The following is a 21,416-nucleotide window of genomic DNA, read 5'->3' as shown; positions in this document are numbered from 1 at the left end:
CCGGCCTTGATATCCCTGGATGGTCATTTGCGAACCGCATTGGTAGCAGAGCTGGAAGGGCAGGACGGGCGGGAGCTGGCAGAAGTCGCCTACGACGATCATCTGGATTCCGCCGAAGGGTCGGGGGTCGGCGCGAAGAACCTTGAAGACGGTGTTAAGGCGCTCGAAATGGTGATTCTCGACCATGCTGATCTCGTCGATGATTAAGACGTCTGTGGCCCTGATGCGGTCGATGACCAGGTCGTCGTACCATGCGGACAGGATCAGGTCGATGATGCTTTGTTTCATCAGGCCTGGACTCCAGCCGGCAAAGGACCAGGTGGTAATGCCGTTGACATTGGATGCTGCCTTGCCGGTGGGGGCTACGACCCGGACTCGCCGACCAAGACGCCGGAGACGGTCCCTGATGGCGTGCAAGACGGTCGATTTGCCTGAGCCGGCGGAGCCCGTGTAGAAGATGTTGTGGCCCATGGCGGCGAGCTCAACGACCGCTTCTTGTTCTGGAGCGAGACGGGGTAGCTTGTCGTCGAAGTCATCGTATGATGGCGGTTGTTGCGATAATCCAAGTTGTTGGGGAGCGTTGACGAGCTGGAAGGACGTGGCTTGCACTGGATCGACATATGGCGGCTCGTATGTCCGGGTGATGGGAGCACCACGCCCACCTTTTTGGCCCAGGACGATGGAGGTGTAGGCTTTCCGGTGACTTTGGATCTCATGGAGGATATTGGATGTCAGTGGTGTCAGAGAGAAGTCGACGATCTGCTGTAGCCTCCAGTACTCTCGGGCAATGACCATTGCTTCTTCGGATAACGGCTGTCCATTGTGATCCTGCGGCCCCATCTCGCCCTCTCCCTTGGGTTTTCGGCCACGCTTTTTCGGGGGTGTGTCATCATCTTGATATCGCGGAGAGGTATGAGAAAGGAGAGACGTTGAAGAAGAGGTAAAGAGCCGCGAGCTCTGGTTGAGATATGCTATCGGGAATGCGCCCGCCAGCCTGTGGACGCCATGACGCATGGTCGACACCCGACTGATATCAAGGAATGACTATGCGGAAATGTGGGTGTCGTCGGTTCATTTCCAACTATCGTGTGCTGGGTGGAGAGTGTAAGCGGCAGGAGTTGGAGATCAGACCCTCACTCCCGTCTCCGTTGGTGAAGTGATGTTGATTGTTGACGCCTAATTCGAGGGGGCGATGTCATCGTGATGAGACGGGGTACACAGTAACATGAAGGACAGACTACACTAACAGTAATGTGCCCGACTTATCATAGAGTAAGGAAATTTTGCTGTTAGTGCAACGGGTAGATGCCAGATAGTCGTTTGTTGTTGGCCTCGGCGCCGGCAGCCACCAACATGCAGGTACGAGGGCCAATCAACTGGACTGTCGGAAGTGACTTACATGCAGATAGCGGCCCGGCAGAACCTTGACGACTCGGTTTTGCCAGCTGTCTCCTCTCGTGCCCCTCCAACCCATCGCGCCAACGATTCTCGGACCACGATGGGAGTACATTGCATCATCACCAGTCACATTGGCTTGGGAAAAGCGCGCGTTGCTAGATTTCTCGATACAATCAACAAGGACGATGAACAGCTGACGAACCGTTAAAGGTATGTACATGTGAAGCCAAACCGCACATTCCTTCGGCGCTCAACCACCCTCTGACTCGGTTCCAAGACAGCCTCGAAGCCGTGGACCTCAACCTTTGAACGCTGCCGCCGTCTTTCCATTGGGCAATGGGACCGTCGCCGTTGCCCGCGTCACTACCACCGGTGTCCCCACTGCCGTGATGGTACTCTTCAGTCCCTGCTCCGTCACCGGCACCGGCTTCGCCTCGGGCGCCACCGTTGGCCCCGGGATCACATACGTCGACAGCGCCGTATAGATATCGATGACCACTCCCGGGTCCGTGGTCTTATACAGCGCCGTAGCCGGCACCCCTTCTTTCTGTCCGGCTACCACCACTTCCTCCTTGCCGACCGTTGCGGTCTTTGGCCCAGGAGCCTCCACCCACAAGTTCACGCATTGCGGGTAGTTCTGCGCTCCGTCCTTCAGATTGGCGTAGTGCAGTGCGATTAGCTCGTGACGTAGCACATACGGTCCCGGCTCGAGATCGCTCGGCAACCCCAACAGCCAAGTGTTGTTCTGGGCAATAAGAACGTCGGTTGCCCATCTACCGGGTGGGCCACCTTTTTCGTCAAGCAGAACTGGTGACGAGTCATCAATCTTGGTCCATGACAGCTTGTTCTTGTCTACCGAAGCGCATCCGTCTGTGGTGTTGGCGCAGGGGGCTAGGTACGACAAGACGGGGCCCTTGTGAGATTGGGGCCAGCCGTTCCATTGCACCTGAATCTTGTCTCCTGCCTTGACGGGCGCATGGGCTTTGGCTGGTTTGCCGTCGCGGTGGCAGATAATATCGGGGTTCGAGTAGTTGGACGGCGTCACGAAGCCATCGTCGACGGCGCTTGTCGACCAGCCGATGCTGTTGCTGATTGCATCGGGAGCATGGTGATTGAATCCTCGATACTGCTGTCCGTTGATGATGAGGTACAGGATGCGGGAGTGCGCAAGGGCTTGGGAGAACAAGGCGCAGGACGCCAGAAGTCTCAACGCTCTGGCCATGATGTCTGTTGATGCGGAGAAAAGAAGTGAATGTGAAGACACTGGGACCCGACTGACGGCACTTTTCAGAGACCTTCGTTTCTTGGCTGCGGACGATGACGCTTGAGAGACGGGACGGAAAGATGCAATTCGGGATACACAAGATGATTATTTATCATCCTCCCTCCATCTTACCAGGGTTGCTTATGCCAACTCCTTCGCCCAGCTCACGAGCCTGGTAGTCGGGTTCGGTTTCCGAACAACTGCCTCAAAAACATACAACTCGAGTCGATCGGCATTCACTTTTACCTGAACATCGATACGCACAAGGAAGCGAGTGCCCCGATGGCCTCAGCAAGCGAAAGGCCCGAAACCTCTCGACGATCACTTCATCCATACTCTCCATAATCCCCATAGTGGTCATGCCGTCTGCCTGACAAACGGGAAATATCAGAGGCGATCGAAAAGTGGAGGATGATGAAGCCGACACGGCATTTCATATGCTCCTCTCGTATTATATAGTAAGTTTCCAAACAGCCTCCTTGCTTTTCCTCAGCTTATAGGCTGCCCCGGCTAAACTGCCCGTGTCTCCCTCGTCCAAGCAGGGCTTGGTGATGCTCACAGTGCCAGGGGTCCAGGAACGTCCTCCGTCTCCCAGTGGAATGTTGGGGTTCACTGTGGGGTGGCTCATCTACTGTGTATCTGACGAGAAAACGGCCTTCCGGATCCATCCTTCTCGGAGCCGGTGGCCGATTGCCTAATATGGGAAGATCGTCTGTTTTGATTGGGTAAGGGGAAAGGGAGCATCCCCCTCAAGCGACCGTTGACCATTTCCTCCCGCAAACATGTCAGATCGCCAAAGTTGAAACACTGTCTTGAGCCGTGAGAGATGCTCTTGGACTTTACACGAGCTTTCTTTATGCGTCCAACGACCCGGTGCCTTTGGCAAGTTCAGGATCCCAGCTGCTTTAGGTTCAGAGATTTTGATTTCCTTCATGCTTTCTATTCCTCTTAGTTTCTATCTTGAAGTTTTCCCTCCATGCTCTTCCGCACCTTAAAGTCCTTCTTGTTTGCCCTCCATATCCCCTTCCTCTGTCACCCGTCTAGTGCTTTGCTCTTTCTTTTGACGCGGACTTCATCAATTCCCGTACCGCAACTCCACCCCATTGCGTATTGTTCCCCTGCACGTTTCCTGGTCGCTTGACCTGTTTCGCAGATGGTTTTCTGTTTCATTCTTTATGTTGGTGTCATCTGGAACACCTGGTGTTGCCGTCCTATTCCACCACGGTCAGTCCATCGAACACTAGTCCTTGGACCTGCACCCCAAAACCCCAAGGGCCGTAGTCGCGGTGCATCACAACGAGTTTTCTTCTCTCGTTGACGTAATACTCGGTACTCGTCCCATCGGCGAGCACTCCGTACAGCACCTTTGTGCCACGTGGCCAATGAAAACTCTTCAGAATTGTGTGTTCAGGGACGTCGTCTTCAGGGATTTCGTGATGGCCACAATCGTCTGATCTCCTCTTTCGATTGTCGCGCTCAAAGTTCAAACCCGAGACCCTGACTATGCCAGGATGAAGGGTAACGGCGTGGCGTAGGCCCTCGTGAACGGAAGAGAAAGTGCCTAGGTTTTCATATGCGTCTTCAAAATCGATCAGAAGCTTTATGCCCGTTTCCTGGTAAATGTTGAGGTGGTCTTTCTCCAATAACTCACTCGCATGTATGCCCAGGCTTCTCCTCGTCCATGGTCGAGACCAATTGTTATCGTTGATGGATACCCTGATCCCTTTTAACAATGGCGTACAATTCATACAGGTCACGGCTGTAGTTAGGCCTTCCAACTGTGGCCGGATCCGGGCCTTTCTGATATCGATTTGTGTGATGTCAAGTGACTCCAGACGTGGACAGCCTCTGACTAGTCTAACCAGCTGTTCTCCTGTTCTCCTTCGGGACCATCAGAATCCGTCCACTGTAAAGCATCGTGAGAGATTTGCAGGACCCTCAAATTAGGGAAGTGGCCGAGGGTTCGGATCAGGTTCTTGTCGGTGTCCATGATACTATGGGTCCTGAAGAGTAAGTCAAGAACTGGCATATACCGTATCGATATTGCGGTGAGTGTCTTTGAACGTGGCCTCAAAGCGTTCAGAACCAGTGCGGGACCGACGAAGTTAAATCCGGACGACGTGGGAATCGGCTGACCAGTTGTGGGACTAGCTTCTGATGTGAACTTGAAGGTCGCTAATTTGGGGCAAGCGTCAATAATGTCGTGGAGGTGAGCTTCATTCAGCCATGCGCAGTAATGGAGTTCTAGCGAGCTGAGATTCTGTAGTGGTGGAAGGGGAGCTCTTAGTGTCATACCGGCCCAGTCTTCACTGGAGAATCCTGTGAGGGACAAGTGCTTGAGGTTTGGCGCACGGCTGATAAAACAAATGGCCTCGACAATCGGAATTTGATCGAGCTCATACATCTTAACTTCTTCGCTTTGAGAAAGCCGATACGCCGTGACAAGATTCGCGGATTCCAAGTTGGGGAACGTGATGGAGCTGTCGACAAGATGTTTCCAAATGAACTGAATGTCCGGCCCGCGGCCACTTCTGGATCCGATGTTCAAGCGATCGAGCCGGCGGATGTTGCGGCAATGGCAGAGGATCGCTGCGGGGATCAGGTCGAGAAATATGTCCAAGTCTTTGTATGGCTTGTACGTGGGTGCCGGCCGTTGAGAATAAGCATTCCTGGTCAACCAGGGCAGATATCTGCTCATCAGCGACCGTAAAGACTTCTCCAACTCTGACACTCCGTCTAACCTGGGCCATCCCGTCTCACCCAGAAACTCTCCCAGGTCCCACGGCGGAACTACTCGAGGTCTGCCGCGCGCAAAACGTCAGCTCAGATTAACAAACACACTCCAACAATGGTTGTAGGAAAAAAACACGATAGGGCAGGGAGATGGAAAAAGATGACTGACTCATTCTCGATACACGGTTACAAGGTCAGACAGCAGCCCGTTTTTTTCTTCTTCTTCACCAAGTAGTGTACGGATCAATTTATACACTCCGAGTCCGCTGCTGTCTCCCTCAAAGCAGCCTTGCTCATCATCAACAAGCACAAAAGGCTCTTCGTAAAGCAAGGGCTGCACAAGTCCGTAGAAACGACGGCTGGTTTGCGCGAGATTGCCTAATGCTGCGATTGCTTGTTTCACCTTTCTGGTACAGCCAGCAGCAAGCAAGTCAGTCGAATCGTTAGCCACACATACAAATCAAAATTATCCGAGGTCCTGAATGGTGAAGGGGCGGGGGGCAGTCACTCACCTCCGGTGCTCTCTCTTCCTGCGAACGAGGTACACAGCACACTCATTCTCGGGACCCTTGGCGTCGATTTGGAGGCACTCGATTATCAAGAGGAGAAGTTCGGTGGGAAGGGCGGGGGGCAGGTTTGCGTCGTGTGTGGTGGCTGGGTCCATGATATGCGTGCGGTATGACAGGTGCGAGACCGAGGAGTAGGAGTAGGGCCTCCGCCTAGGTACGCCTTTGTTGCGCCTTGTGAGTTTGGCGAAAACTGGCGCGAGGTGAACGCCGAACGGGGCGAAGAAAGCCAAAGGGGACGGTCTCTTGGTACGATAGTTCCTGTCGAAAAACGAAAAGGTCTGGGTTCTGTTCCTGGTTGGTAGCTGGATCTGGATCGGGCAGGCTGCTCAATGCCGTGGTGTTCCTGCTTTCTCGAATCCAGTCCGGATCTGGCCAGTTGCAAAATAAAAGGGGAGATTTATATCCCTACGTACGTGATACCAGTCCGATTTTCAGGCTTTCAGCGCCATCACAATCGCCATCTCTACCAGCGCCTTGAGACGTGCATCAGGTTCAGGTTTGAGTCGGTTCGGTTGTTCCCCGTCCGTCACTGGAAAGGGCACTCGGCACTCGCGCAAGTAACGGGCGTGAAGCGAAGTGCAGGTGCAGGTGAAGAGATCCGATCCGGGCGGTTGGTATCCATCATCCATCATCCATGTATGCTGCGTGACTGCGTGAGAGCCGGGAGGGACAACGGAGCCCGGATCATTCACTGTGTGTCTGTGTGTGTGTGTGTAACGTTGAAGTTGGGAATCCCTTCGTGATGCGGTGATTCTGAGCGTGCGTTGGTTGGGCTGGAGTGATGCACTTCACTTGATTGCCTTTATCTAGCGTAGGTGGGATTGAGTGAGTGAGTGACTGCCATCCATCTTGAAACGTTTCTGTTGGTTTTGTTTGATGGGAATAGTATTGAGTCTGGGTTATTCAGAGTTGGGCATAGTGAATGAACACGTGGGAACGAAGTCTTTGGAAAAGGCAAGTATATCAATGGAGAGTGGGATGCGAGAATTAACGTCACCTGAGCAGAAGTCCGGGTTCTGAGACCTGATCCAAATGAGTTAAGGTAGTCACGGCGTCGGCACGGCGTCGGGGTGGTGGGGACCGGACCGTACCGGACCGTACCAGACCGTACCAGACCCATTTTTATCAACAACGTCGAAGTGCCAAGACTCGTCGGACCGGAGCCATACCTTGAAGTGCCTCGAAGCAAACGCACCTGGACCGGTGGTTGTAGGAACTTGGGATGGATAAAGGTGCGGAAGGAGTTAGAGATGGAGCGAGGAAACAGCTGGGCACGAAAAGAAGAAAAAGAAGAGGAAGAAGAAGCGAGAGAGAGAAAAGTAAACTTGCAGCGCGCGCAAGTGGACGAGGGACAATGGAGGGGCGGGGGACCTATAAAGTGAGTAGAAAAATCTCTGCCTTCGCTTTTCTTTAACAAGAGAGAAGAAGGAACGAGGTAGGTAACCCCTTCCTTCCAGATTACCTGGCTAGGTACCTAGGTAGGTACTCTTCACGTCACGACCTCTGGAGAACCCGCCAAGGGCCCGTTTGCTTGCCGGTCGTCCCTCCCCCCCGGCTAGATGTAGGTACCTTATCTTTGTGGAGCTCTCTCGACTCCTCTTCCTTCACATTGTCCTGTGCTCGAGTCATCGTCCTTCACCGTACTTACCTAGTAATCCATCTCCTGCGACGGACCATTTTGCTATCGCTGCGTGACTGCCGTGCCAGCACGATGTCATTTCAAGGCCTGATGTCCGGCGTTTACGTGATCCATCCTCACAAGGTCATCATCATCATCATCATCATCATCATCATCATCCTCACTCTCATCCTCATACCATTATGCTTCTAGTCATTCCCTGCTTCTATGTAGGATCTGGATGGACTATAAAAGCCACCATGGCCTCTTTCGCCGCATTGCTTTCGAATCACCCATGATCCGATATACCTAACCAGCCTTGCTGTACCGCGACTCTCACTCGTTAGTACCTACATGGTCTATCAGCTAAAGGAAGAAAATATTGGATGGTTGCGTTGATGGGAGGTAGGTAGAGTTTCAAGTGGCTTTGAAATAGACGTTGCAGGAAAGAGGGGTTCGATGAGTAACAAGAAGAAAGGAGTAACCGATCTGATCTTCTATGCTATGGATCTCGGGTGTATGTATATTCGTTCAGCTCGTCGCCCGGCTCATCACTCAACCATGCTCGGGCTGTTCCATGTCTGTGATTCAGATCTTTTTCAAGAGACTAATTTTACGTTCAAGTTTTGAGGAAATATAAAGGAAGGCACGAAGGAGAGAATCGATAATCGGAGGTACCAGGCACTACCTCTGATGTAGGTAGGCAGTCACTGTCACAGAAACGGCCATCACTCTAAGTGATACGACGGCCATGAAGCACTCAGCTCTCCGTCACGTTAAGCGGATGAGTCAGGCATGGATGTTGAAGAAATACTCTGCAGGTTTCTCTGACAAGCACCTCCATTATTTACTTCAAGAGAAGGAAGAGCAATCTATCTATTCTGTGTAACTCAAACGCCTTGTAGGGCATGGTAAAAGCCCGGTCTAAAGCGCATATTCCTCCATCCATCCATGAATCACCATGACGGTCGGTTCCCCATCTTTGGGTTTCCCCTGCTCCTTGCTCCATGTAGCTTCCAAAATCCGAGCAGGTTGCCTACCCAAGCGTAGTATACTCCAGCCAGCAAAGCAAAGTAAACGTCCCATGTTATCCCACTAAGCTATCCCAGTTAACTAGTAATCTATCTATTTGTAAAAATCCAGATCCAGAGAAGAAGAATGACAGAAAGAAGTGGAAAGCAGCTAACCCTTCGGGTCGTTGACGCAGAACAATCCTCGACCAGCGATCTGGAGTCCTGTCAACGACAACCTTAGAGGAGCACCCATATTAAGAATTACCCCGGCTCATTTTATCAAGGGGCCAGTTTACTTATAACAAAACCCAAAATCACTGTCTATATCCCGTTATCCCGTCTTTGGGTGATCCAACCAGTCCAGTCCAATCCAGACGATTCCCGTATCCCGTATCCCAAAAACGCCATCCATGATCATTCACGCATCTCATCTCGTCTCGTCTTATCTCGTCAAACCATATCAGACCTCATCAAAAGTACCCACCCTGCCCTTGCTCCGAGGGCACAACAACCTGCTGCTGCTGTTGCTGCCGCGGCGGGTGGATCTGAGGACCAGCAGTCTCCAACATCTCGATCCCCTTGACATCCGCACCAAAATCCATAATCAAAATCTTTGGATCCTGTCCCGAGCTGACAATGCGTCTGTAATCGCTCTTGGCGGATAATACCCAACTATTATGCCACTGGGGGAAATCGAGCAGCTGGGCACCGGTGTCCATATCCCACACCTTGATATCGGTATCATAGCTACCGGAAATCAGCCTGCCCGACACGCTGTCAACATGCAGACTCCTGACCAAGTCGCCATGCGCCTTCATTTCGCGCACGCACTCGCCCGTGTTGGCGTCCCAGATGCGAATGACGCGATCATTGCCCGCGGACGCCACATAGCGGCCGTCTTCGGAGAACTGGCTGCAGGCGAGACCCTTGGTGTGGCCCAGGAACTCGCGGATCTGCTTGCCGGTTTCGATGTTCCAGAGCTTAACGCGGAAGTCGCCGGAGCAGGAGACGATGGTGTTGCCGCGCATTTGCACGGCGTTGACGGGGCCGGTGTGGCCGCGGAGTTGCTTGAGCAGGGCGCCCGTGGCGCGGTCCCAGACGCAGATGGACACGTCCTTAGAGCAGGTAACGATGTGCTTGTCGTCGAAAACGAGGTCGAGGACGGCGGCGGAGTGGTGCCGGAGTTGGCGGACGGGTTGGTAGCCGGAGGCAATGTCGTAGACGATGCAGGTGGCGTCGGAGGAGCCGGTAACGAGGATCTCGTCGTCGTATTGGAGGCAGAGGATGGAGGCCCGGTGGAAGATGGGGGGTGAGATGAGGGCCGGGGAGGAGAAGTGGCTGCGAGCGGGGGTTTGGAGTTGACCGTTGGCTGAGGGGTGGGGTTCGAGTTCGGGAAGGGTCGCGTGGTGGATGGCATTGCCGGCTTCGTCGTGGAGAAGGGACAAGTCGGAGTCGTTGATGATCTCGGGCGGACCCAGGACGAGCTTGCAGGAGTAGGTCTTCATGTCCCAGACGCGGATGGTCTTGTCGCGGGAACCGGTAATGATCTTGTGTCTATATCACGTTAGCATATAAGCTGACTTCGAGGGAGCGAATCTGGGACGTACTCGTCAAACTGCAAGCAGTAGATACTATCCGTATGGCCGTGAAGGTAAATAGGGCGAGCCTTGCCCTCCTTCCATCTCTTGTCAAGTTCCTCTCTGACCCTGTAGATCTCCTTCCAGTCGTTTCCAGGGCGAATAGCTGGCACACCAAGACCAGTTCCCGGCTTGACGGCTCCGCTCGTGGCATAGGTGGTGGTCTTCTCGCGGAGGAAAGACTCGCGCCAGATGTGCTGGTTCCTAGCAGCACGGTTCCAAGACCTACTAACGAGGGAGGCAGAAGCCAGCGATGTCGCGTCCAATTGTCCCAGGATGTGGATGCCAAGTTCGAGGGGAAGCTGAGAGATGAAGTCAACCTTGATGATATCCACCTCGTCGTTAGGAGAGGGGCTATTCAGCTCAATGTCGACATCGGAGTCAACGCCATCCATGAAGACGTCGGACTCGGACGATCCACCTCTCGTTACCGCAATACCAATTCCACTCTCGTAGTCGTCCATGCCGTCATTTGCCCATGGTCGGGGCGCAGGGATGTTGATCATCTCGAAGCCGTGACCTGCGCTCGCAGCGGCCTGTCTTGCTGCAGCACCGGTATTACGGGGAATGATGGGAGGCTGCTCGCCGGAACCAGGGACAGGAAGGGGCGGTGACTCGAGGGCGTTGAAACCGAAGGGGTATTCGCCGTGGTGGGCGGACACCCTGCGAGAATGGCGGTGGAAGCTCGTGGCTTGGCGCAGCTTGTTCCAGGTCAAATGCGCAGTAGTGGGACGTGCCTGAGCAGACTGAGAAGGACCGGCACCGACATCCTGATCGAAGGTCGGGGTATCCGGAACGGAGGTCCTCCTATTGACGATACCCTTCACACCCGAACGGAAGGAGACAGAGGCTCGACGCAGCATGCCCTTCAACTTGTGACCCTGTTTGTGATGGGCGGGGACGGAATCGTCGCTCGCGGCGCTGTTCTGGCGGTGACTGCGGAACGGGCCATGGTTTTGTCCAAAGATGCTGTGCTGGAGGGTCGAGTCTCTTGGACCATGATTGTCTGTCGTCGACTTTGCGTTGTGCCAAAGTGGTGACACGCTGAGACTGTGGCCGCGGCGACGGTTTGTCTTGGTCGAGGACTCGGCGGCGCGAGGAGACTGGGCTTCCTCCATCGAGGCGGTTGCGCGAGCGTGTGTCGCCATTGTTGAGGGTCGGATTCGGGTAAGTGGTGATGGCCGACAAAGGTGCGCTGGAGTAGGAGGAGCGCCGAAAGGATTGCGCCGGATGGGACGGGGACGGGGAACGAAGGAGGGTGGAATGGCGGAGGAGCGATCGAGTTAAAGCAATCGAGTTCTAGTAGCGTAGAAAGAGTGTTGGGCTTCTGATGTCATTGACCCATATGTATGTTTGGCGAGTCCACCTCTGGTCAGACAGGAGGTTGGACTTTTCCCCTTGCGGCAGTCTGTGAGGTCTGCACGAGTGTATCGGGACTGTCTAGACTGCGAGGTTTTCTGCAGACCGTGAGTGGGAATCCCTGGGAAGATTGGCGACCTGATCGAGGGCTGCCAGTGGCGGAATGGTCTGAACGGGAGGGAGAGCCGGGTTCGACCTGGATCGGAGATCAAGGGCGGTCGTAGTCTCGACGGTGGTTGGAAGAAGGCAGAGAAGCGGACTGGATGGGGACCTGGACAGGTACTAGAGAGGTGGGATGGCACTGATGCGCATCAGCCCCCGAAGCGGGAGAAGTCTAGAAGAGTGGTGGAGCGGCTGAAGAAAAAAGCAGGCGACGGTGTCGGACGAGGGAGCGAATCGATGTTGAGGATTCGGACGGCAGGAAGGCGCAAGCAAGAAAGGGATTTGGTCGAGTCTGTGTGTCTCGTTGTCGGAGTCGGAGTAGAGGTACCCTTCGTTGAATATTCGAGCGTGTTATCGATCCTGAATTGCAGAAAAAGAGGCCAAACCCCAAAGCAAGATGATGGATGATCAAAAAGGGCGGTGGGAAGGAGGAGGAAGCCACTGGTGTGGAGGGAGGGGAAAAGGTAAACAATGAAGCGACTGTTGAAGAAAGAAAGAAAGACTTGTCCGGTTGCTGCTGCATAACGCAGGCATTCCCAGCCTTCCCACCAAAAAAGTGACTTCCATGCCCGTGGACATGTCGCTGTTTCCATCCCCTGTAATTCCACCTTCCAAGTGGGACAAAGGCTGCACAACAGCGGGCACTGGGCAACAACCATTCCCCAGCCTCCACAGGGCAAGGGGCCCGGGCGGGAGCGGTGGATCAGGGAAGGGACAAGGGAATTCAGGGTCGGGTTTTGCAGCATCATGTAATCACTACGACGACGACAACAATGACACCTCAACGGTCTTGACAAGAATTATCTTCATGTCACTGAACACATATGAAAATATGGGCTTCTCAACATGTGCAAACTCTTTGTTTCGTGTCGGACATCTCGAGATTTGCCAAGTCGTCAAAGGCGGTCTGGGCCAGCGCCAGGCACGCCAGGTCACTGAACGCAATGATCACCACGCTTCCACGGCACCGACCACCGCCTCTCTGCACCTCTACAGTGGGTGCAGCAGTAGTGCGTCCCTTTGTGTCGTTCGGCGGTGGGATGTAACCATAACCATACCTAGCCGGACAACGACCAAAGGCACCGAGAAGTCGAAATGGAAGGGTTGAGAATGAACATTAGTGATCAAACCACACCGTGGAGAACTGAACCTCAAACACCGTTTGGGCGATTGCGGAGAAATGATCGATGTCGCAACTGGCAATGAAATTGCCTTTCCTCAAAATCCGGGGTATCTTTTACACACTGTACATTCAACTATATTTGACAGCCACAGGGGTTGTCGTCGGGTCCGCGATCGATCGTGTTGGCGGGATCTGGGTGGCAAATTCCTTTCATTTGGTAGCGAATATGAATTCTTTGTTTTAGACAGATGGGAAGGATGGGAGGTGGCCAACGAGGTCATTGATCAAAGAATTTTGCATTTCATCCTCGGTCTGAGAGTCTGTCTGCTTGACCGGAAGGTTAACCGCTTCACGCACTTCATTCCACTCAAGTGAGGCGAATCATACTTCTCTCACCATCCGACCTGCCTGCGCTTCCAACTCGACGAAAATTGCCAATGGACAATTTCAGTTGCGGCTGACAACGAAACTCTTTCCGGCGGCGTTCGTTGACGAATGACATCCACGTGCACTGGATTAAGGTAGCGCTCACATAAGCTGTGAATGGCTGGCTCAGCTGTGTGGCTGGGCTGGGCAATGATTTGCGATTCGATCTGTGTTTTTCGGGGAGTCTGGTTTTCGGGGAGTCTGGTTTTCGGGACGCTGTTTGTTTGGTGGATGGTCGGATTGATTACCCTGATTACCTCAGGGACAAGATGATCTCACAGATGATGGGGACGAAGATGAGTGGGTGTTGAGGAAATGAGCTTGTTTTAGAGATAATGACCAATAAGATTTGATGGTTACACTGACGATTTGGGTTAGGTATTGCTTGGCCGGACCCGCCCTCCAGTGCCGGGCCCGAGCCGGGTCCGGGTCTTGGCATTTCGGCATGGCCGATAAAGTGGGTCCCGGGCATTCCAGATCCGGCGTAACGAATTGACCCGGATCGGGCCTTGGATTCAGGATTTCGGTTCGGCGTGATGTCCCCCTTGCGATATACTAATCGTGATAATCTCAATTATAAAGTCGTTACCTTGTTCACCAAACCAACACCTTCACCCTTTCTTGACCTCGCTGTCAAACAAACGCAGACATGCGAGTGCGTCCAGATGGCAGTCACTCACTCGCAGATGCCAGCAGTTGATGAGTCGGCGTCCGGCTCTCAATACCACGCAGCGAGCACTTCCGTGTTACACACACTCAATGATCCCGGTTTCGAGGGCCCGGACAGACGTCAGTGTCAGACCAGGAGTAGAAACCGCGACTGAGTAGGTGTCTTCCGCTCACCTCCGTACGGTCCAGTCCAAGCTCGTCATCCGTGAGTGTCTCGTCTGTAAAGTGAAGAGAACAACTGCATTGGAAGTGATACACGACCCATACCTTCCCTGGAGATGGCGATGGCGTTGAGCCTCAACACCGGCATTATGTAGGGGTATAAAATTCCACTCCCTTTCGCTCCTGGCCGAGCTTGGGATTGTAGACTGCAACCAAGCTGAGTCCGAGCTACCGAAGAGGAACAAGAACAGCACCAAGGCAGCTGACCACCTCGATCGCAGCCAAAAGCGCCCTCTGGGGGTATTTTGGCCCCAGTTCACGCCAGGCCAAAGCCAAATATCCACTCCGCAACCAAGATGAAGCCAAAACCTACCGATCCCATCATGGATCTAGCCGGCACACACGCGAACCTTCCTCCCCCTCCTTCTCCTTCCTTCTCCGCCCTTCCCACCGAGATCCTCCTCTTGATTGTCGAGCAGCTCCACCTCGACGCCAAGGGGCCAGATGACCAGCCTCCTACCAGGTCGATGAGCGAACGGAAGTAAGTTGACTGACTGGCTGCCTTCAAAAACTTGGGATAGTTTCGGGTGTGGCTGATGACGAGTTATAATAGCAACAGTTATAATACCCCCATGAACGAGGCAATCAATGCTTTGGCCGGACTTTCTCGTACTTGTCGTCGCCTCAACGAGATCGTCAAACCCTTCCTTTACGAGGAGCCGTTTCTGCTTCAAGGGAATTGCCTCAACAGAGATATTCAGGGGGTGTACAGTTTTATTCGTATACTTGCCGAAGAGAACGGGCTCGCTGACCTGGTTCGGGTTTATCGAGCGTGAGTCCCTCCTCCATGGCCCGATACACCTTGATGAGTAAGTTGGAAGTGTACAGTGTACTAACTGGATATTCTGGAGCAAGTCCTCAAACCAAAGTTGAGAACACCAAAGTTGAGGACAGTTTGAGAACGTTCTTGGATCGCTGTGATCTTGAGCGGTACCCTTTGTCCATGTCGGCGCAAGAACTGCAGTCGTACTCGACGCTGATGAACTTGATCAACAAGTACATCCCATTCTTGAGCAAGATGGCACACAAGGACTCGTGGTTCTTGGACGTCTTGAACGTGTTGACCGACCTCATCCCGGTGGTGATGGTCTGTCACTGCCGCAACCTAAGACGGCTCGATCACTTGACTATCTTTCGCAAGCAGCAATTCTTGTGGAGGGATACGGTCCCCAAGTCTGTTGCGTTTCCAAACTTGGAAGCCGCGAACTTGGAAGCATCAACATATGTGCCACCTCGGAGCCTGAGAGAGGTTGAACTGTTCATATATTTACTTACTCCAATCGAGGAGGTTGTCTCCTTCGTCAATCGCGCCCCCAACCTCCGACACTTGACCCTCACAGCATTTTCGAGCAGTGACAAGGCAACAGTTTCCATTCATCCACTAGAGAACCTCAGCTCACTGGAGCTTCATTATTGCGCTTTCTTGAGGCCAGGGGATCTACTCAAGATTATCAGGGCTTGCCCCAGGTTGGAACGCTTCGTGTTTACATCTGAAGCCAGCCCAACAATCGGGAGAGCGAGGCCGTTCGACTTCCCCTTTCTTGGCCCCGCGCGGATCCTGTTCACTTTGAGACCTGTTTCACAGCAACTCAAAGCATTGTCCATAGAGTATGTGCCACTGATCGACACCCTCTTCAATAATGAACCAAACAACATGGGCGTTAACGACTACCTCATTCAGACTATTGGTTATTTCCCAAACCTCAAGGTCTTGCGGATCTGTCACAGTGCCTTACAGCGGGCACCAGAACGATTTATCAAAGAACAGTTTGTCAGACTGGTCAAAGGATGTCCACGTCTGGAGTCGCTGGACATCACGCAAATCGACATCAGAGAGGTTCAGCTCCGGCCACAACTAGAAGGTCTGACAGCAGCCGTGGCCAGTAGGGATACTACGCCATGGTTGAAAGGGATCAGGGTAGGCCTAGACAATTCAGATTGGAATCCTGGACCATGGACAAGGCACAACTTCTATCCGTATCTAAGCGATCTGTTCGCAAAAGACCACCTCGACACTTATTCGACAAACGGGCATAAAGCTTCTGATTGACCTTGAATCCATATGGGAGGGACGAGTACTTCGAGGAACTTTCTCCGCGGTTCATGAAGGCCTTCGCGGCATCGTTACCGTTCATCCCTCTCTGCAGGAAGTCATGCGGGCCGTACAGGCAAGGGAACAAGTAATATAATGACAAGAAAACGCAAAGCATTGGGTTAGTATGGAGGGTGGAAGAGAAAACTTGAAGGGTGGAAAAGAAACGGGTGGAAAAGAAACGGGTGGAAAAGGAACGGGTGGCAAAGAAAAAGGGGGGGAAGGAAAGGGCAGGAAAGGAAAGAGCAAACAATGAGGAAGGAAAGTCAACGATAGAAAAGAAGGAATCTATCCCAAGGAACCTACTTTGATAGGGTTGAGACCGACGAGATTGAGAGCAAGATGAGTGAGGTTTGGGTTGCGAGAAATGTTGCCAATTCATTGAGGTGTGCTCGGTTTGAGTCTGCTTACTTTCGCTTGTGTGGCAATACAAATATAGGTCGGAGCCACTGGTGATTTGTCTCGTGGTCTCGGTTCATGGCTCCTGGGTGTGTGTGTGATCGTGGCATTTGGAAAGTCGAATCCAGACCTTCGTTCGCAGGATCGAACTTGCCAGCTGGGAAACAAAACTAGTGATGACCATACACGGCATGTACACTCCTTTTTATTGACGGATAATTTGTTGAGCTATCATTCCGTACATATTTCAATCCTTGAGGACCTGGAGAGCCACTTCTCAACGTATTGCTCAATCATCCAATGTTTGGGCTGCTTCAGTTGACCGCAGTCAAAGAAACCATCGCCTCCATAATAAGAGCCAACGGATTCTACCAAGGATACCTACCTACATGACCTCTTCAGCAGAGAGCAACCCGTCTCATCTTCTCTTATCTCTGGCGAAATGAATCTGAAAAACACACAGTATTCGGGGTATTTGAGAGGGAGTCGGAGTCTGGCACATGCGGACGCGGCGCCGCAAGAACATTTAGTTCCCGAGCCAACTCGCCGTCAATTACCATCATCCTGAAGCTCTGAGCTCCCGTTGCTACCTAGTCCTGAGCCTATCTAATCTCCCTGGCGGTTGTTTCACGTTTCAGATTCCGAGTCCAGATCTGAGCCCAGGACCCCAGGTTGAATGCACACCCGCCGAGTCTGGTCCGAGTCTCTCCAGGGTGGACTCTGATTCGTACGTGCTCTGTGCCTCTTGCGCCTTTTGTGCCTGACATATTCTGGTCAGGACTCGGGAACTGCCAGGCACGTGTGGGGTCTAGGACACCAGACACTCTGCAGTAGGACGTAGTGATATGACTGATGGATGTCAAGAAATGGTAATGTGGTTTCCTCATGTGTACTCGAGGACAGGTAGGATTGGGCGTTCAGTGTTTCACGATCCCGTCTAGCCTGTGAACGGCACACAACTTTGGGGTCAGGCGCACCTTGGAAAGAGGGCAAGCCGGGGATTGGATAGTATAATCAGGAGATGAAGAGTGATTGAGGAGTGATGGGGGTTTCGGTGTCGGGGATAGATTGCTTTTTGGTGACATTAAGAGGGGCATGTACTCTTCAAAGGAGATATGGGGGGGAAGCTCAGAAGAAAGCAATGAGAATGATAGCATAAGATTTTGGTGGAATACTGGGGCCGAGTGGTTGTGCATGAGCAACCGATACGACAACGGGAACGTCAGTTATTGATTCGGTGTGCGGTGAGAGTTGTGATAGTCGTGGGATGCGATCAGTGTATCATATTTCTGCTGAGTATGAGGCAGGGCACTCGAAATCCCTGTTGTCTTCGCATTTTTGACAACGGCCAGAATCCTGACAGCTTATCAGAACGCCACTGAGATCTCAAATCTGGAGAAGGTAATGGGATGAACCGAGTTTGACTCCATTCTCAGAAAACGAGTAAGGAAGCAAGGGACAGGCATGAAGTGTGACGACGATGTGCAGCGTCAAAGGCAAAAAAGAGAAACGGAGCACTGCCGAAACCAGAGATTTTCCCCGTCATCACCATCCGGAACAGAGACTTCCCCGCCCGGACTTGGAAAGCGGTGCAACGGGCCACGACAAAAGCCTATCGGAGGGGGACTACCGTCCTCCGTGCCGTGTTGAAGCATGAACCGCCTTCCACGGCACGTTCGCCACATTATAGCAGTAACGACATATTGGCCAATCTGCCGTGCCTTAACCAACAGATTGTTAGCTCGACATCATACCGAGCTGCCTCACCAATGAAGTTGAGTTGGTACCTGGGTATAAGATCAGCAATTAAGGTCTAGATTCCAGCTTGAGCGGAGCAGGTACGCAGAATGTGGTGAACGGAAAGAAACAAGTATTGGCCTGTCGTGTAAACGAGCCATGAGGGGGCGTTGATTCGAACGTGAGCACGCCACATGGCGAGATAGAGTGCATTTTTACATGTCATGCATGAATGATGGACATGATTCTCCGATGAAGGCCGTGAAAGGGGTTGTTGGTTACTTTGGTTGCCTTGGTTATCCCCCTTCTGATCATCTTTTGTGACTCTTCAACCAGCGTTTGGTGCCGCCATGTGTTGTCGAGCACAACATAGCCGAACCGGCGAATCTGGAAGGCAGAAAAGGGTAGTTACCAAACGGGAAGAGGTCGAGAATCGTCCCGCAGTGGGAACCGGCGACGGGCCAAGTCATCACGCAGTAATGTCTTGCCATCTAGAGGTTGCTGACACTGTGAGTGGGAATTGGTGATCGCGGTTTGAAATTGCAGGGTGGTACCCCGGTGATACCAACAGAGGAGAAGGTAGCACTTGGGGTTCCCCAAAAAGACAAACATGCAAATGGGGTCTTTAACCGAGTATGGCCATGTTGGTGGGCAGTGAACAAGGACCGAGGGGAACAAAGCGGTGCGTTATAAGATAGAATGTCGCAGTCATATATCCGAGTCTGACGGACGACAGCTGCGGCCCCCATGGCCCCATGTAATAGCCGCGAGACAGACTCAGCCTGACTAGCAAACAAGATGTTTTGTTTCTCCGAAAGTCCTCTGCTTGGGGTCTGGATATTAACCCGGAGGTCAACAGGTGCTCATGATGGAAGTCGAAGGATTGCGCCAGGGGCATGTTCAAGGAAGGGGAACACCAGGAACCAGATCCCAAGACGGGACTTGGTGTTACACCGGTAACGGTGCTCGGCAGGTTGGTATCGCGAGTTTGTCTGTTGGTGGTGAGGCTCGGGGGCCAGGGGAGGTTCTTTGGGAATCGTTTTACTTGGCACAGGGCATCGCATGGCATCGCATTGTGGATTTGTGGGGATTGCGCAGATGGCGCGGCAACGGTGGAAACAAGAGAAACGATTGGCGCGGGGATTCTGGTTGAGCTGTTGGCCGTGACAGGGGCACAGGAACGGGCAGCCAGCCAAAAGGGGATCAGGGGCTGCAAGGAACGACATCTCAAACGCGCGGACCAACCCAATCAGGCGCTGATGATCACTGAACAGGAGGTCGACGACTGGCCTTTGTACGTCTAGAAAGTTGGAAGCGAGGCAGGGACCTTTGTTTGAAACAAATCCATGGACAGGCGAGAACGAGTCAAGTTGGACTTAACAGCCGAGCTCTTTTGTGGCAGCTGATCATTGTGCACTGATGTGTGTGTCCATGCGCATCGAATTGCGGGGGCGAAACAAGAGAGGTGATGACAACCGAAGAAATGAGGGAAAGAAAGTTTGTGATTGATGTGATCTCTATCTCCTCGACAAAGAGATTTGGTGTTGAGAGGTCGAATCTAAAATGCATCAAAATGGTGGAGTTGACTTGCAAGTTAGGTCAGCTTGAATGAGAATTCAAAGTGGAAATTCGAAGCGCCCAAAAAAGGGGAACTTTTTGGAACCCCGCAATAAAATTACGTACCTTAGCTCAGGCTAAACCTAAACAGGAAAAGAGCCCGCCAGGAACCGTGAAACATGAGAGTGCACGAGCCAGCTGCCTGCCAAGAAGTGTTTCGACGATCATTGGCTTTTCGATTTGACGCAGTGACCAACGCTCAAAGTGGGTTGACCAATGCACCGCGGCTTGCCCAATTTGTTCATCATTTGCAACCCGACGACACTTCTCCTTTCACATCATCGAAACACCAAAAGTGAAAGTTGGTGAACTGAACCACCACTCCAACAACCCACCTTTCTTGCACATAACCAACTCGCTCGCTTCTTTGTTGACTCACCGCTGTATCTGATTTACTTTTTACCCGGCACCCTAATCAGACAGTCCAGGTCGGAAACCGTCTTGGTCAGTGTCTTGTCCGTCGCATACGGCCGGTCACTGTTTTTGCAGATAGCAAACTATCTCTGCCTTACAACGAGTAGATATCCTCAACAACACTGCCACTACACGCAGAATCCACAATCCACAATCCACACCAGCGGCACGTCAACCAGGCGTGTTCCCTGGTATCGAGTGGACTGGCGGTTGCATTGACGAAACCCCTGAATTGGTGAAAGTGGTGTGTACAACCTTCTCTTCTCTTCCCGCCAGATCTGGCCCGTTTCTTCGTCCGATCCCGCTCTGCCACATCCAGCCAGTAGCCCAGCATCCAGGTACCCAACCATCCACAGCCAATCGAATTCTCTTTGACCTTCCCAGCGGTTGGAGAAGAGGCTCCCGTTTTTAGTCGTTACCTTGCTCAAGTCTCCATTCCCCATGCCCATGCCCCGAGCTAGTCCCTAGCTTGTTTGAGTTTCAAAGGACTTGTACACCAACCACCATGTGAACCCCGTGTTTCTTTGTTTTATCTCTGATGAAGGACGCGCCTATTGTTAGCCTGTCCAAGCTGCTAGGTACCATCTCGGCGGTTGTTTCTCAGAAACCATCACCATGGCAGCGCTTTGACCTTGCCAGTGTTTCATTGCCATCTGCCCTATCGCCTCCTGCTATTACAGTACCAACCTAAACAACACATCATGCTCGACATGACAAGGGACCTGGTCCATACCTTTCTTACCTAGGAAACATCACTAACGCATGGCCATGTTGCGGATCCAGGTACAGACATACCACAGCTTGAGCTTAGCATGGCGGTCCCACTCGAGAGCTCCCGTGAGAAACCCATGTCCATGATGGGCACCTCCACGCCAGACCACGGCGAGGCGGCTATCGCTTGCCACCACTCCCCCTTGTACCCTAGTAGTACTGCCATGGCCATGGGGGCGGGAGAGACGCCCGG

At 52.8% G+C, this 21,416-nt stretch overlaps 5 protein-coding genes across 5 annotated transcripts; 1 reads left to right on the top strand and 4 right to left on the bottom strand.

Annotated features, from left to right (window-relative positions):
- Nucleotides 1–1,672: 1,672 nt before the first annotated feature.
- B0H65DRAFT_279785 (glycosyl hydrolase family 61-domain-containing protein) lies at nucleotides 1,673–2,988 on the bottom strand. Its single transcript, XM_062822861.1, has one exon. The coding sequence runs from the start codon at nucleotides 2,618–2,620 to the stop codon at nucleotides 1,697–1,699; it is 924 nt and encodes a 307-aa protein (XP_062679984.1). The 5' UTR covers nucleotides 2,621–2,988; the 3' UTR covers nucleotides 1,673–1,696.
- An 885-nt stretch (nucleotides 2,989–3,873) lies between these two features.
- B0H65DRAFT_511062 (uncharacterized protein) lies at nucleotides 3,874–5,953 on the bottom strand (the record flags this gene model as incomplete). Its single annotated transcript, XM_062828452.1, has 3 exons — nucleotides 3,874–4,385; nucleotides 4,553–4,981; nucleotides 5,908–5,953. The coding sequence occupies 3 exons, from the start codon at nucleotides 5,951–5,953 to the stop codon at nucleotides 3,874–3,876; spliced, it is 987 nt and encodes a 328-aa protein (XP_062679983.1).
- A 2,875-nt stretch (nucleotides 5,954–8,828) lies between these two features.
- Nucleotides 8,829–11,480, bottom strand: B0H65DRAFT_279624 (WD40-repeat-containing domain protein). Its single transcript, XM_062822860.1, has 2 exons — nucleotides 10,203–11,480; nucleotides 8,829–10,149 (listed from the first exon to the last, which is right to left on the bottom strand). Exons 1-2 carry the CDS (start codon nucleotides 11,378–11,380, stop codon nucleotides 9,066–9,068), a joined length of 2,262 nt encoding a protein of 753 aa, XP_062679982.1. The 5' UTR covers nucleotides 11,381–11,480; the 3' UTR covers nucleotides 8,829–9,065.
- Nucleotides 11,481–14,489: 3,009 nt separating this feature from the next.
- B0H65DRAFT_551433 (uncharacterized protein) lies at nucleotides 14,490–16,243 on the top strand (the record flags this gene model as incomplete). Its single annotated transcript, XM_062829808.1, has 3 exons — nucleotides 14,490–14,674; nucleotides 14,747–14,965; nucleotides 15,049–16,243. 3 exons carry the CDS (start codon nucleotides 14,490–14,492, stop codon nucleotides 16,241–16,243), a joined length of 1,599 nt encoding a protein of 532 aa, XP_062679981.1.
- A 3,041-nt stretch (nucleotides 16,244–19,284) lies between these two features.
- On the bottom strand, nucleotides 19,285–19,647 carry B0H65DRAFT_444962 (uncharacterized protein; the record flags this gene model as incomplete). The annotated part of the gene is made up of 1 exon (XM_062825708.1): nucleotides 19,285–19,647. The coding sequence occupies one exon, from the start codon at nucleotides 19,645–19,647 to the stop codon at nucleotides 19,285–19,287; it is 363 nt and encodes a 120-aa protein (XP_062679980.1).
- Between the last annotated feature and the right edge of the window lie 1,769 nt (nucleotides 19,648–21,416).

Source organism: Neurospora tetraspora (genome assembly GCF_033439725.1).
Source record: "Neurospora tetraspora strain CBS 560.94 chromosome Unknown B0H65scaffold_6, whole genome shotgun sequence".
NCBI classification, from domain to species: Eukaryota; Fungi; Ascomycota; class Sordariomycetes; order Sordariales; family Sordariaceae; genus Neurospora; species Neurospora tetraspora.
The sequence above is the reverse complement of the archived record's forward strand: the minus strand, read 5'-3'. Positions and strand labels throughout refer to the sequence as shown.